General features: G+C 50.6%; 6 protein-coding genes across 6 annotated transcripts; 2 read left to right on the top strand and 4 right to left on the bottom strand.

The window, feature by feature from the left end:
- Positions 1-296: 296 nt before the first annotated feature.
- Positions 297-2,192, top strand: MRS44_015472 (uncharacterized protein; the record flags this gene model as incomplete). The annotated part of the gene is made up of 1 exon (XM_065619229.1): positions 297-2,192. The coding sequence occupies one exon, from the start codon at positions 297-299 to the stop codon at positions 2,190-2,192; it is 1,896 nt and encodes a 631-aa protein (XP_065475301.1).
- A 1,009-nt stretch (positions 2,193-3,201) lies between these two features.
- Positions 3,202-5,061, bottom strand: MRS44_015471 (uncharacterized protein; the record flags this gene model as incomplete). Its single annotated transcript, XM_065619228.1, has 1 exon — positions 3,202-5,061. One exon carries the CDS (start codon positions 5,059-5,061, stop codon positions 3,202-3,204), a length of 1,860 nt encoding a protein of 619 aa, XP_065475300.1.
- A 317-nt stretch (positions 5,062-5,378) lies between these two features.
- MRS44_015470 (uncharacterized protein) lies at positions 5,379-6,441 on the bottom strand (the record flags this gene model as incomplete). The annotated part of the gene is made up of 3 exons (XM_065619227.1): positions 5,379-5,753; positions 5,807-5,976; positions 6,024-6,441. The coding sequence occupies 3 exons, from the start codon at positions 6,439-6,441 to the stop codon at positions 5,379-5,381; spliced, it is 963 nt and encodes a 320-aa protein (XP_065475299.1).
- A 544-nt stretch (positions 6,442-6,985) lies between these two features.
- On the bottom strand, positions 6,986-8,251 carry MRS44_015469 (uncharacterized protein; the record flags this gene model as incomplete). The annotated part of the gene is made up of 2 exons (XM_046271133.2): positions 6,986-7,934; positions 7,983-8,251. 2 exons carry the CDS (start codon positions 8,249-8,251, stop codon positions 6,986-6,988), a joined length of 1,218 nt encoding a protein of 405 aa, XP_046130394.2.
- An 895-nt stretch (positions 8,252-9,146) lies between these two features.
- Positions 9,147-9,931, top strand: MRS44_015468 (uncharacterized protein; the record flags this gene model as incomplete). Its single annotated transcript, XM_065619226.1, has 3 exons — positions 9,147-9,322; positions 9,373-9,760; positions 9,821-9,931. 3 exons carry the CDS (start codon positions 9,147-9,149, stop codon positions 9,929-9,931), a joined length of 675 nt encoding a protein of 224 aa, XP_065475298.1.
- A 778-nt stretch (positions 9,932-10,709) lies between these two features.
- MRS44_015467 (uncharacterized protein) lies at positions 10,710-13,892 on the bottom strand (the record flags this gene model as incomplete). The annotated part of the gene is made up of 6 exons (XM_065619225.1): positions 10,710-10,857; positions 10,913-11,362; positions 11,423-11,572; positions 12,451-13,051; positions 13,133-13,282; positions 13,409-13,892. 6 exons carry the CDS (start codon positions 13,890-13,892, stop codon positions 10,710-10,712), a joined length of 1,983 nt encoding a protein of 660 aa, XP_065475297.1.
- Between the last annotated feature and the right edge of the window lie 393 nt (positions 13,893-14,285).

The raw sequence follows: 14,285 nt of genomic DNA, 5'->3' as shown, positions 1-14,285 counted from the left end.
TAGTCAGCAAAGCAAGCCCCGCTCACCAAACATCAGGCAGCTGGCAGAGCTGGTCATGGGAGTGGCCTCCAGAGGGTAGGGAGCACCGTAAATGGCTCACAGTTCCATTCATCGATATATCATTGGTCCTCGCAGCGTGGATAATATAGTCCCTGTTTTCAGCTGTGAGCGTGCGGGGCTCGCATGCTGACAGCCTCCCTCTTGGCCTTATTCTCACGACGAGCTCACAACTCCCGAGTGAATCCTGCTCCAAGAGTGCTTTATTCTCATCAAACGCACGGCTTAGAGAGCACGTCATGTCCGGCATCGAGGTCGTGGGCCTCGTCCTCGGCATCCTGCCACTGGCCATCAAGGCCCTCCAAGGCTACAGGGCCGTGCTATCGGGGGTGCGAGGCGCCGACCGCGACCTGAAAGCCCTCGTCCAAGACCTCGAGACGGAGCAGGTCCGCTTACAAACCACGTGCGAGGTGCTCCTCGACGGCATCGCGCCGCTGTCCCGGATCGACGACATGGTTGAGAAGCCTTTCGGACCCGAGTGGGAGCAGTTCAGCGACGACATCCGGGAGCGACTGTGGAAGGGGACGGGCAAGTTCAAGGAGCATGCTAAGGAGATGCAGGAGGCGGCCGAGGAGCTGAGGGAGAAGCTATACATGGAAGCAGATGGCAAGGCGAGAGCCACCACACACTTCAAACCTAGATGTACTAGTCTGCTAACGCTCTATCAGACCAATATAAATAGCCCCGAGGCAATAATGAAAGAGCTTAGAAGAAAGGCATCCTTCTCGCTAAGAAAGAAGGACTACGAGGGCATTATCGCCCGAATCAAGACAGCCAACTCGGTCCTGCGCGACCTCGCCGGGCAAAACCGCGACCTTGAGCCCAGCCGGCGCCGGCGGTCACAGGCCAGGGTCACCAAACTCATCCGTGGCCTGTCGCGGAGCATCTTCGACGCCCTTAGGAGTGCAGCAACGTGCCGCTGCGTCCAGTCGCACGACGTGTGTCTCGAGCTGGTGCCGAGGAAGGCTGTCCTGGTGCCCAGCGATGTGGAAGACGAGGTGGCCAAGAACCTCAACTTTCACGTAGTTCTAGGGTCGTATGAGAGCCCTAGTGCTGAAACTGACTGCTCGGGCCAGGATGAGAAGAGAGTGAAGCCTCTAGAACGACCGACCCGGTGGGACAGTCTCAGTGTCCAATTTGAGCCCAAGAGCGAACTTAACATGAAGTCGCCTTCGTCGTTGAGTGTTCCTCTTAGCAACCCCAGGCCTCCATCTCCACGCCGGAGAGTCCGATTTCGTGAATCATTGGGTTTCATATCTAGGCGGGAATTGACGTCTTCATCAACAGAGACTCTGACCATCGTCTCAGGGAAGAACCTGGTCGTCACGACAACGCCAGTCCCCATAGAGGCATTGCCCCCCGTCCTCACGTCGGACCTGTGCCAAGTGATATTCACATGGCACGAAGAGCCCAGGGAGCCGGCGACAGAGCGCTGCGGGTACATCGCCGACCCGCATCGCACGTTTAGTCTCTACCCACAGCATCGTCATCCAGAATCCAGCTCGGCCGTCACGCTGCGGCAGATGTTAGAAGGAAAGAATCCCGAGTTTCAGGAGCTTGACCTCCTGGAAAAGCTGAGGATCGCGCTGGCTATCTCTATGAGCATCCTCCATCTATACGACACTCCTTGGTTGGCGGGAATCTTGACCTTGGACGACGTCATGTTCCTTCGGGAAAGCCAGAAGGCCACATCCCATCCAGACTCTCCCCTTAGGCCCTTCATAGCTAAGAACTTCGTCAGAAAATCCGATGCGGCAGCACCTGTAGAAGCCTCACAGCAGAGCAAACCGCGCAAGCCATCCAAGGCCATGAACCTGACGGTGCTGTCTCTTGGCGCGATGCTGATCCAGGTGATGATCGGGCAGGCGGTGCCAGTGCTCGACATGGCAGCGGACTCGAACATGGACCTCAACGCGATGCTAGAGAAGCACGAGGCGGGCGGCACGTTCAGCGATGAGGTGCTGCAGAGCGGGGGGTGGAACTACATGGCGGCGGTGAAGTGGTGTCTGGAGACTGAGAGCGTGCTAGGGATCATGGGGCTGGAGAACGAGGACTTTTGCCAGAGATTTTATGAGGCGGTTGTGGCGAGGCTGGAGAAGGATATACAGCAGTTGAGTAGCCGATTTTGGGAGTGAATGTCGCTGAGACCAATTGACTCTGTGATTAACTTGATGAGTAGGGCACAGAGGGGCTTGAGGGCAGTCTCCAATGAGTCAATGACGGACCAAACCTCCACAGTGGCAATGCTGTCCCTTCCGAACATTACTTTGCATGGAAAATGAGTTCGATGAACCTCTCATGCCCACGAGTGCTATATGACCAGCGCAGCCTATGCATCACTTCTTCGGCTCTGGCTCGTCGCCCATATCCACGGTAGGTTCACACAGTTAGTTATATGTTCCGAAGGGGAGAAACACCCCTAGCTGTTATCGCAAGACACGGACAACGAATGAGAAAAGCTGGGCCCTTAGAGAACGATAAGAGGCCAGAGCGGGTCCTGCACAAAAGCAAATAAAGGTACTTCTCGTTCTGTGCACAGGTACTTTGGTTCTGCCACGCGTTGATTGGGATAACGCGTCACGACGGACGTGCCGTGTTACGCGTGCGCGACGCGTCTCACCCACTACGTTGAGTCACTGAACATGGGCCGCGAACCAGTCACATCCAACACAGACTGCACAGTAAAAAAAACAGGTGTACAGTCAAGGGACACATATTTGCACGGTACTGGTCTCTTTGCGTGCTTATCAGCATGCCTAGGCAACCCTACACAACGGGAGGCATAGTGAGAGCTGCACCTTCACATGAGCCATGAATAACGCGGTTTGAGTGAACACTCTCTTCTGGAACCGTAGGATCGTGGTTTCTAGTTCCATGAAAAACTATAACGGAGAATTAAAAAACAAATTTACCCCCAAAAGTCATCTATATGAGCCGTAGGTATTCGTTGACGTGAGAGGATGAACTCCCACTTCGCCTTCTCATATCTGACTGTCGTTGAGACCGTCAGGTTCATGAATGTCTATCACCGAAGAAAATATCTCGTCATCCTCACGCCATTACCATTGCAAGCTACACCCGATGTCTCCCTATCCCAACCCAAGCACCAATATCCAAACATACGCCGTTAACCAAACCAGGTGTTTAGCTAATGTCGAAATCAGGAAGCGAGCTAAATAGTGAAGAACTGTAGCATAACCGGTCGATGAAACTCGGGTCTAGTTCTGGTATTGTCGTTTCTTGTGCCCCTTGGACTACCGTCGAGTCCGCAGGTCTATTACTCGCCTGTCCAGATTCGCTCGGCGTTGATGTGGTCAAGGCGATGGATTTTGACAACGGCTCAGAATTCCACCTGTCCATGGACTCTGAGATGAGAGTTGCGGCGCATGATCGTACACGGTGATATGCAGAATCTGCCAGGTTCCAGGTCCGCTTCAAGTTCTTTAGACATCCGAGAATCAGTGTGATCCGATTGTAATGGTGGTCGAAGCATTCGTCAGAGTGACTATTCGAAGTAGCCAGCTGTATCAATCCGCAAAGAACCAGCGCTGGAATGATGCAAGGTGTGTGCTTCTGAATGTTCGGACAAAGCGAAATGTAATCCGATATTCGCCTTGAAGCTTCAGTTGCTTTGATGCTGTGCACCAAACGAGTCGAGCTTGACAACGACTGGGCTTGCGCCATAGGCCAGAATGGGTCCTCGTTGCTGCATAGATGAGGGTGATAGCTGCTGCGTGGAAGATGTAGTAACATGCCAGCATACGCAATCATTGCATGTGCTTGGAACATGATCTCGTCGATGTTTCCGTACGAGTCCACGATATCCAGCTTCTTGGTGGGTAGGTGATTTGACCAACTGACCAGCGCATTCTCGACTGCTTGGAGATGATCACGATGATAGTCTCGTAATCGATTCAGCACGAGGACTCGGCCCAAGATGCTGATGGCCTCGATCCGATAGCTGAAAGACGAAAAGATGATATCCTCCTCAAACAGAACCCGGCGTTTGAAGTCAAGAATCTTGCGTGGTTCGGGAATGTCATGTGTGCCCGTGTAAAGCGACTCTTCACACGGCAAAGGCACTTCTGGGCAGACAGCACTGCAGCGAAACGAGATGGTCTTCTGAGGAAGCGCCATGATGACGTCGGTGATGAAGAGTTCCCACCACGTCCTCCGTAGACTCTCGGCTTCGATGGATCTCTCGGGGTGTTGAGATGACGCGTAATCAGCGCGATGTAAGCCGATATCAAAGGCGATGGTTGTGCAGTGTGAAAAGGCGTCTTGTGCCTCGGTAAGGTCGCCCCGTGAGAATAACACAATCGCGTAGATCAACCATGCTTGCACCATACAAGCCGACTTATCCGTACTAGAAGAAAGCTCGGTAGCAACTTTTGTCTTAAGCTGCTCGGATGGGCTCAGTTGGACAAAGTGAGATCCCGCAAAGTCGACCACGAGCTGTAGATAAGTGGGATATGCTCGTGAGGTATACATGGATGCCGGGACCAGGATCGGGTGAGCATTGTGAAAGTTCTCGTAGTACATCCGAATGAACCGCTCACTGTCGGTTGGGGGTCTGCTTATCGATGATACTTGTCCCTGGTTGCTAAAGTCTTTGGGTCCCAGGCCTGGCCAGAGAAGGTGATCGGTGCTTATCCCGGAAAAGTAGGAGAGAACATTTCCATCCGATGGAGCATCATCCGTCGCTGATAAGCGAGACGGTTCTGAACGAGGAACCTCTGGCACAGTCGGAGAAGAAGCACTGACACTCTCATCATCTCCAGGTCCAATCGAAGGCCGAAGCGGTTGAAGTCCTCTCCCGGCGGTAAGATCCCTTGGCTTTCTGCGTCCCCCGCGTCGCGAAGGCTGATAGTTGCACGGTGTCCCATTCTGGACGCATCGCGAGCACGTCGGCTTCTTGCCGTCGCATTTGAGATGTTGTTTCCTGCATCCGGTGCAAGCGAGGGATGCGAGCCCGGTGCTTTTGGTGATCCTGGGAGCTGCCATTGTGTCTGGGGATGGTGATGGAGTCGTGCCACCTGGTGCGTTCGGGGTTTGAAGGGTCTGATCGGGGGATCGGGGACTTGGCGGGTGATTTGGTCGCCGGAGCGATGTGATTGGTTGACGGATCGCCGATCAAGCATTCACCGGGCTGGTCGAGAGATAAGCCTCGTTTCTCAACCTTGTGCATCATGCATTCCATTCTTCGTTTAACTTTATATCCTGCATAAGATATGCCAGCCACAGTCCAGCCTCATCTTGAAGGATATGTGATGTCTTTCGGCTACTTCCTCCTATCCAGTTGAGAGCAGCTAAGATTCTAATCACCCTTCCTGAACATAACCCTCGTACTTCCAATAAGTCTCAAAGCCCAACTTTTCATAAAAGCCCCGGATAAAAACCGAATCAATGTAGATCCCTTCAATTCCTCTCTCTCGTAGGTTCTCCATGGCTTTCACAACCATGGCCAATCCAACGCCTTTGCCTCTTGCGGACTCGCTTACGCCAACGGCGGCGATCAGCCCTGTCTTGTCCTTTGACGGAAGTAGCGGCATAAAGGCGTAGGTGTCGCTGATAACAGAAGAGAAAGAACACATGAATGTCCATCCGATTTGCTCGTTTGTCTCTGGGTCAATGGCCACCAGTGCTTCGTGGTGCTGCTTGTAAGCAGCAAGGGCTTCGTAGCCTATGTACCACCTCTGCGATTGTATCAGCCTCCGTGACTATACGTGATAAAGCCATTGTTACTTACAAAAGTGGCTCGCTGTTTGGTGAGGCATTCTTCCTCGAGTTCTGGAGACCATGTACAGAATTTGACATTGACCTTGGAGATTTTCTCCATGACTTCGGGCGGTGCGATGGGACCCTCGCGGATGTCCTTGAAGAGATCTATGGCTGAGTTCTTTTCCATTCGACTGAACCCTATAGATCGGTGAGTATTCTATTCAAAGGCGAATGTGTGTGCATACCTCTATGGATGAAAAAGTCCTTTACTTCCTGTGGGAAATCAACTGGCATCTGCGGCCAGAATCGAGGAGTCTGGCTTCCGATTTGCAAAGACTTGAGATCCTCTCCATTGGCCTCTCTCATCGCAGTCTTTGCTTTCTCCAACAGTGCAGTACCGAGTCCCTTTCCTCGATGCTCAGGAAGCACACCAAGGACGTCTATCTGGCCAACATCGGCTGAGAGATAGGCAATAACAAAGCCATTCTCATGGATATAGTGATGGCCGGGAATGATACGCAGAAACTTTTCCAGTCGCTGTCGCTCAACTGGCCAAGTTGGAAAGATGATGTCCCACATGTGAGACAACTTTTTAAAGTCTTCATCGGAGTTTGAAAACTCCCTGATGTCATACTTAACAGGGTTGTCGGTTTGTTCGGCCATGTTGAAGAGTGGGGGTCTTGATCCTTCGCGCAAAAGATGTTAAAGTGATGAGAAAGCTAAAGCCCGTTTATTTGACTTTATTCAGGGGAGACTGGAGATCTATAATAGCCTAATCGTATGGATCGTCTATCAGATGTTAATTGACCCAGAAGGATAAGGCAGAAGGGGTTGGGACGTGGCCTGATGATCCTGTTGGTGCGTAAGCGAACGTGGCGAAGTGCGTACACCGCCGCGCGTTAGACCTCGAAGGATCCAACTGCTGGTCCTTTTGCACATGTGTATCGCATTCGCAATCATGCCTGACTTGGGAAGGTAACTGGACTAGCATACGAATGGCCGACAATTTCGTCATTGTTTCTTATTATCAAGGCCATCTAATCTTGCCTTTGACCCTCTTAACCCTTCCATACGGTATTCCGGTGTCCCATTGGGCCATTATCGAAAGTTCAAAAGCGCCAAGTTACAAATATTAAATCCCAGACAATCTCGCTCAGTACCCTACCCAGAACCAAAAACCCATTACGCATCAAAAACCGCGGATGCATTATACAATGTGAAAGTCGTGATGCGCATGCTCATCCGCCACTTCGGTCTTCTCCCGGCATGAGCCAGGAGGTCGAATTGGAAGTATAACCTGAGCCGAGAGTAACTGGCTAGTCAAGTCGTCCGTCTCATTTGAGGTCACCGCAGTGTTTTCGACGCCACTTGATGGTGGAAAGGGGAGATCTCTCCCGTCGAGCGGGAAAAGATTATTCGCCTTGAGCCAGTCGTCATTGGCAAACTTGGACAAGTAGTTCCTGATGCCGTCTGGCATGACAACAACCACTTTGTCACCCTCCTTGAAATCAAAGTCCTTGACAGCCTTAAACATGGCGGCCATCGCTGCGCCGGAGCTTCCGCCTACCAAGAGTCCTTCTTCAGCAATAAGGCGTCTCGCAAGATAGAAAGACTCTCGATCAGTCGTCTTGTACCACTTGTCCACGATGTTTCGATCCAGGACACCAGGGACAAATTCGCCGCCGATGCCTTCAACCTGGTGCGGCTCGTGTAGATGATCTTTGTTGAGAGAATCTGGGGCTGCCAAGATGCTTCCTTGTGGGTCAGCACCGATAGCTTTGATGTTCTTGTTGTGTTTCTTCAAACCCCTCGCGAGTCCGGTGATGGTGCCTCCTGTTCCTGCACCGGCGACGATGGCGGTAACTTTGCCCTTCGTTTGTCTCCAAATCTCTTGGGCAGTTGTCTCCTCGTGTGCTTGGGGGTTCTCGGGGTTTCCAAATTGTCCGAGGATATGGGAATTTGGAAGAACTGATTGGAGCCACGCGGCGAGTTGATGATGTGACTCAGGACTATCCCAAGCTGCGTCATCAGGTGTCCGAATGATTTTGGCTCCCAGGGCACGAAGAATTGTCACCTTTTCAAGTGACATCTTGCTCGGAAGAGTAATAATGGTCTTGTAGCCCTTCAAGACAGCGATAAGAGCCAATCCGATGCCACTATATCGAGTTAATAAGCCGCGGAGAGCTTAAGGAAGGGTCACTCACGTATTTCCACTAGTCGGTTCAATCAAGGTATCACCAGGCTTGATCTTGCCAGCCTTTTCGGCCTCTTCGATCATGCGAAGTGCCACACGGTCCTTGGTGCTCCCTCCCAGATTGAAGAACTCGGCCTTGACCAAAACCTCACATTTGATGCCCAAAGCTTTCGGTAGCTTGTTGAGGCGGATGAGGGGAGTTTCTCCGATCAAGTCGATGGCATTGGAGATGCTATTGGCGGGTGTGGTATCTTCAGGGGCGAGGGACGACATCTTCATGGGTGAGGGTGGTATGACTGGCTTGTGTAAAGATGCAGAACGAGAGGGATATCGTTTTTGATAATGAGAGAAGGATTACAATGAAATCAGGGAGTTTAAATAACACAAAGACATCACATGTTGTTTGAATCTTGATGTTGCTAGGTGCGCTCAGTCGCCGACGGAGCATTCGCCGATGGTCGCCAAGCACCCCGGACGGGGACGGGATGGTCCGAAAGAGCGGTCGCTGAACTCAAATAGCCTGACAGCCGGCCACTTTTGACTATCACTCCGATGTAGGATTACTAAGTTAGTTAGTTCTGAGAGCCAAGACGCGGCATAAAGGCGTGAATATCATGGCATTCTAGTGAAGGCCGACTGTTTTGCTCAAACTTTTCCGTCTTGATGCAAAACTTGCATTGCAACATGGCCCCGTTGCTATTGTGACTAGTTCCCTGCAATTGGAGAGGCTGGTGGATCGTCAGATCGATAATAACTCAACTTTATTCTGACTTATCTCAGAGAGCTCAGCTAGTAAAAGCAAGCCGTGAACATAAAGCATGTTATATCAATGCTGAATTTGTGGAAGATTAGACTTTGATAATTTATGAAGAAACTTAATCTACCTTCTACTTTCACAAAGCATCTGATGAATTGAGTACGCAATGTATGCTTGAGGTGAAGATGGGATCCAGTAAGCTCAGCCACCCTGTACCTACCCAAGGAAAGATGAGCCGGATTTTTCGTAAATCCGTAGTCTGGAAGTAGGACATGAATTCAACCACTGCTGGTGAGATCCAAGAAAGGCATAGCGTTATTGACTTGGCGGCTCCTCACAGCCAAGAGACTTCTGTTTTGCCCAAACTTGGACCTGCGATACCAAAACTTGCTTACGTTTTAACCCCCCAGCACCAAGATGACTGTGTTTGATATCGACGAGGAAGATAATCTTGCCCGTATGCGGCGAGGGGATCTGTACTATGCTTTCACGCCACAGCTTGTGGCTGCTCGGAAGCGCTGCAAGCAGGCCCTTGCGCGACTTAACACAGCGGGGGAGTTGACCCGTAGAGAAATTGCAGAGCATTGGAAAGAGTAATTGACTTGTAACCTTGACAATTGATGGCGCCTCTGACAAAGACCAGTATCACGAACGATAACCGTCCTCTGCCTCCACCTGCAGCAACAGAGGACGAAGACGATGCAGTCCTACACGAATACCCCTGGATAGAGCGTCCCATTAACATCGACTATGGGACAAACGTCAAAGTTGGAAGCGGCGTTTTTATTAACTTTAACTGCACTATGATTGATACCTGCACTATATCCATCGGAGCCCGTACCCTCGTTGGCCCCAACGTCTCTTTCTTTAGTGGCACTCACCCCCTTGATCCTGATCTGCGCAATGGAACGAACGGGCCTGAGCTGGGCCGTCCCGTGATTATCGGCGAGGATTGTTGGATAGGAGGAAGTGCCATGATTCTACCTGGTGTCACGGTTGGAGATGGATGCACTATTGGAGCTGGGAGTGTTGTAACAAAGGCAAGTGAGACGCTTCTTAGCAGCGAAGCTCATGTTAATAAGTTTCTCTAGGATGTTCCGGCGTACCATGTTGTTGCCGGAAACCCGGCCAAGATTATACGCAAGATAGAACGCAAGCACAAGGCGGAACAAGAAGCCAAGCAAAAAGCTCAGGGGGCGTAGCATGTCTTATCTCAAGGATCAGGCTCAACGAGGAGTATTTAGGCAACTTTGAGACACTACTGCGGTGTAGACTCTCGGGTGAGGGCGGATTCTCAGGGAATGGATGAAACTAGCTTAAGATCCCATGTTTCTCCTCGCTCTCCGCAGATAGTAAACAAGGGCTAACTCTGTCCACCGTCAACGTCCCTAGTGTTCAATGAGAAAATTGCCAGAAGGAAATTATAGAAGCTATAGTAATTTTTAATTAATTCTATTGTATATGTTTTTTCAATTAAATAAGATTTGCATTCATCACTGGTTTTATGCAAATTTGATTCCCCAGCTATAACCTGCATGCCTACCTCACTTAAGTTATCAGGATCCAATGCCCTCCAATAGCATCGTCAGTATTATTATTATTTTTAATGACGAGTCCGCAAGAGCCCATCAGTCAGAACGGCAATAAAGACAGTCATTAATACATGACGGCATTAAAACCCAATATCGTAAAACGCCGTAACCTAAGCATTATCATTATGAAAACTTTCCATGTGGCTCTTAAGGTTCGATCTTCGAGTGAAGCTGCGCCCGCATGCTTCGCATTGGTACACAAGCCTGTCGCTATTTTTATACATTCGATGGGTTTCACGCTCATGTCTCAAGAGGGAAGCGGTGGAAGAGAACACAGCGCCTTCGCACGAGGCGACTTTGCATCGATACGGATTCAGATGAGAGTCCATGAATTTGCTACACATCCAAATCAGTGATCACTTCAGCTAGACAATCGCTTCAATACCGCTTACTTGTAGTTTGCTTTCAACTTGTCTGGCTTGTGGTTACAGTCTGGCTGACCTTCCCACGGGCAATGGTAAAAACCGTCTTTGTGAGGAGCTGCACCCGGGTATGGATCGTAGTCCCTTGGGTTGACGTCGGAAAGGTCGGTTGGACTACGTTGGTCAAGTTAGCTTGGGAGTCAATGAAGTACACCGAGGGGAGACAAACGCCGAAAAATCAACGGATTGCTCATCAGCTGTCACGACAGCACCAGCTGCCAGAAGACGTTCCACAACTTGAGAGACTTCGGAAACTTTCACCTGAATAATCTCGCCATTTGCATCCTTCTCCCCATCCTCGTCCTCGTCTTCGTCCTTATCTTCGTCCTTATCCTCATCATCGCTCTCTTCAAGATCATTGTCGGAATCGTATCCACTAGGGAGAGCCGCAAGTGAGATTTCTTCCATATGGCGAGCCAAATGATGGATTATGGCAGTCTTTCCCTTGCCAGTCTCCTCGTGGCAGAGGGGACATTCGAAAGAACCCCACGCAAGTTGAAAGCCATGATCGAACTCGAGGTGTTCAATCCAGTCTTCGCGAGAAGCGAAAGGCTCGTTGCCAAAGTCGCACGCACTATCGTGGCAAATCCAAGGTCGGAGGTCTCGCCAAAGATGTTTCCTGATCATCACGCATTAGTAAGATTTGCTGAGACTATCAGTATCAGTCGGAAAGACCTACTTCCATACAGAGTTGTTTTTTATTGAAATACTACGACCGCAAGCCAGGCACTCGAACGGCACACCAGACTTAGCCCCCTCAGGAAGTGGCGGCACGCGAACGGCGAGATCCTCGCTCTGACCATAGGCCATAAGTGTCTCTGCGTAGACGCTACCGGTTCCCAGAGAAGTCCCAAGGGCTGAGTCGCGATACCTCACGCTGCCTGAAATGCGACTGGCGATTTTGGGCGACGCTGAGGCCAAGATCTGTCAAGATCTCCTCTGCATCAGGCAGTATACAAGGTGGTTCTTGGTGAGCTGGATCGCCTACTATGGCTTAAGGAACAAGAGATGAGCCCGATGCAGGTCTCAGATGAGAGTGATGAGCTGGGCTATCATAAGGCATTTAGTGGGTGCAGTACGGATACGGAGGTGACCCAATCGCCTCGGCCTACTTAATTACATACCGCTAGTAATAATCTCGCAAGAGGTAACTAGCTGACCGTGAGCTCATAAGCCCTCTAGATAAAAATAGTCGTTAAGATCGTTTAACTTTAACATTCCACAGCAACGCAAGGTGATGAAGTAGGATCTAGGAACTGAACACGTATATTATAAGTGATCCCTCTATTGTGTATTTTGTTGGAGAAACAGAACACACCCAACTAAAGCCAGAGGAAAACGCCTTCGCAATTTTAAGGGAAGTTTCAAAAGAGAGATCTTACACACTTCCCTGTGAGGCAAATACAATATAAAATAGTAAGGGCAATTAATCAATTAATAGCAATGAAGATTTGGTCTAGGAAAGAGCCCAAAAAGCTGCTCCTTTCCCGTTGACCGTGACGGAGGTGATGATGATGATCAGAGACGAGCCCGCCTCTGACCCTTTTCTACGTACAGGAAATTTCCCAATGGCCCAAAATAGCCTAGCACGCTTTTCCCCCAACTCAGTATCAACTTATGTCCAAAAACTTGCGTGTTGTACTGAAGCCCAGTCGAGATAGGACAGGGGCTTGGAGCAGCTCCCTTCAACAATCTCCTCACCCTCACTCATAGACGTAGCAGAACATCCCCTCTGTCGTCGACATGAGCTCATCCAGTGCCACCTCCTTCCCTTCGGCCACGTAGCCCAAATTCTGAAGGTCAAAGATGGTTGCGTTCTGATGCGGCTCGTACAAGTCATACATGGTTATCGGGCCATTCACCGCAGTCGATACGTTCGCTGCACGCACGTCCGGGTCCAGCATCTGCCACATCCACCAGACTCGATCAATATTCGTATGGTGCGCCCAAAAAGCCGGCTCCCCGGGGCTCACCCAGAAATCCCGGCCTGGGTCGCCACCCAGCGAGTGATGCGCGCCTGGGTGGATTCCGATCTCGCGAGTTCCCCACGCACCCGACATTACTGTCTGGAACGTCCATATATCGCTATTCTCCCGGATGAGCGTGAGAACGCTCGTCTCGTTAACATATCGATGCAAGATTTCGGAGCTGAGGTCACGCTTCAGACAGCGGGGGTTATACTTGTATCCTTCGCCAGAAGTATCGGTCTTGTTGCCGATAAGGGCAAGTCCAACGGGGCCGAGGTTAATGGTGATGTTGGCAAAAGGCCCACTGGTAACGCAACCGCCGCCTGAGCCGTGAGGGAGAACTAACATATACATGTTAGTGACCTTTCTGAGCCTCCTGTTGGTCGAGGGAAAGGGGGTAGTTGGGGATGTGTTCGACTTACCGACTTCCATATTGTCCCATTGCCAATTAACAACAATCACATCCGAGTCTGTGTAATTAAGCGGCGCTCCGTTGCCTGACAGCGAGGTTGCCGACCCGTCGAAAACCTCTGACTTCTCAAAGGTCTCCTTCTCCGTTTTCGACCAGTCCCCTGACCACCTTTTGTTAGCAAGCTCGGTCAAGGAAAAATTCCCGCGGCCACCCTGAAGAGTTTCTCTGGCTCCTGGATGAATCTCTCAAGAGCTAGGCCATTTCTTATGCAGAGGAAAGAACGTACAGTAAGGGAAGGGGCCGGTGTAGCCGCAATCGTTGCGTAGGGCCTGCTCCATCTCCCAGATATACCACCGGTGCCACCCGAGGAAATTCGCATTCAAGTGAATCGTCTCGGTCTGGTTAATGTGCGTTACGACCCAGTCATCGTATCGCGACTTAGCCCCAGGAGCGAGATCCGACGGAGTCTTGGCTGGCAGGTCCATCAGACACTTCAACGCATCCGTGTAAGCGATCTTCTCATCGCTGGTGAGACTCTCGAACAACTTTCGAACCCTCACGTTGTCCTTGGTGCATTTAGTCGAGTTGCCAATTCGCGACAGGGCTACCTCGCGCGCATGCGAGTTGAACTCAGCCAGTGTCGCGTTGCTCGCGTCGAAGCTAGACGTGACTGTAGTTTCCTGCCTCAAGCTGAGGGCTCGATGGAAAATACCATGGTTGGTAGCCGCTAATCCGGGAAGGATGGCGTAGAACAAAAGTTTGAACTGCATATTCAACTTCCTTCCGGAGGAAGGGGGAATAAAATGGGGGTTGAGGGTAGTTTAACTTTTAAGAAATGTAAAGGAGATACTCGTGTTGCAAGATCAAGATTTCCTAGTGGCATTGTAAAGGATTTTATATTTGCGAACCTCTGCAGAGCGGTATTGCGATCCTCACTTCATCTTGCAAGTTGAGGCTCGTCGCGTGGTCGGATTATCCGAGAGCGGAAGCAGATCCAAAATTCTCCGTGTTTACTAAGTATCTAACATAATCAACCACTACATGTTTAATTTTAGCCAAGTTTACCCACCCTAATACCGTATTCTGAGACATTGGTATGTAAGCGGCGCTTTTCAGTATTCGCCGAATAGTCTTTTTAACATTCCTATTAATGCGACGTTGTG

This window comes from Fusarium solani (genome assembly GCF_023522795.1).
Source record: "Fusarium solani strain SB1 chromosome Unknown bctg00000011, whole genome shotgun sequence".
NCBI classification, from domain to species: domain Eukaryota; kingdom Fungi; phylum Ascomycota; class Sordariomycetes; order Hypocreales; family Nectriaceae; genus Fusarium; species Fusarium solani.
The sequence above is the reverse complement of the archived record's forward strand: the minus strand, read 5'-3'. Positions and strand labels throughout refer to the sequence as shown.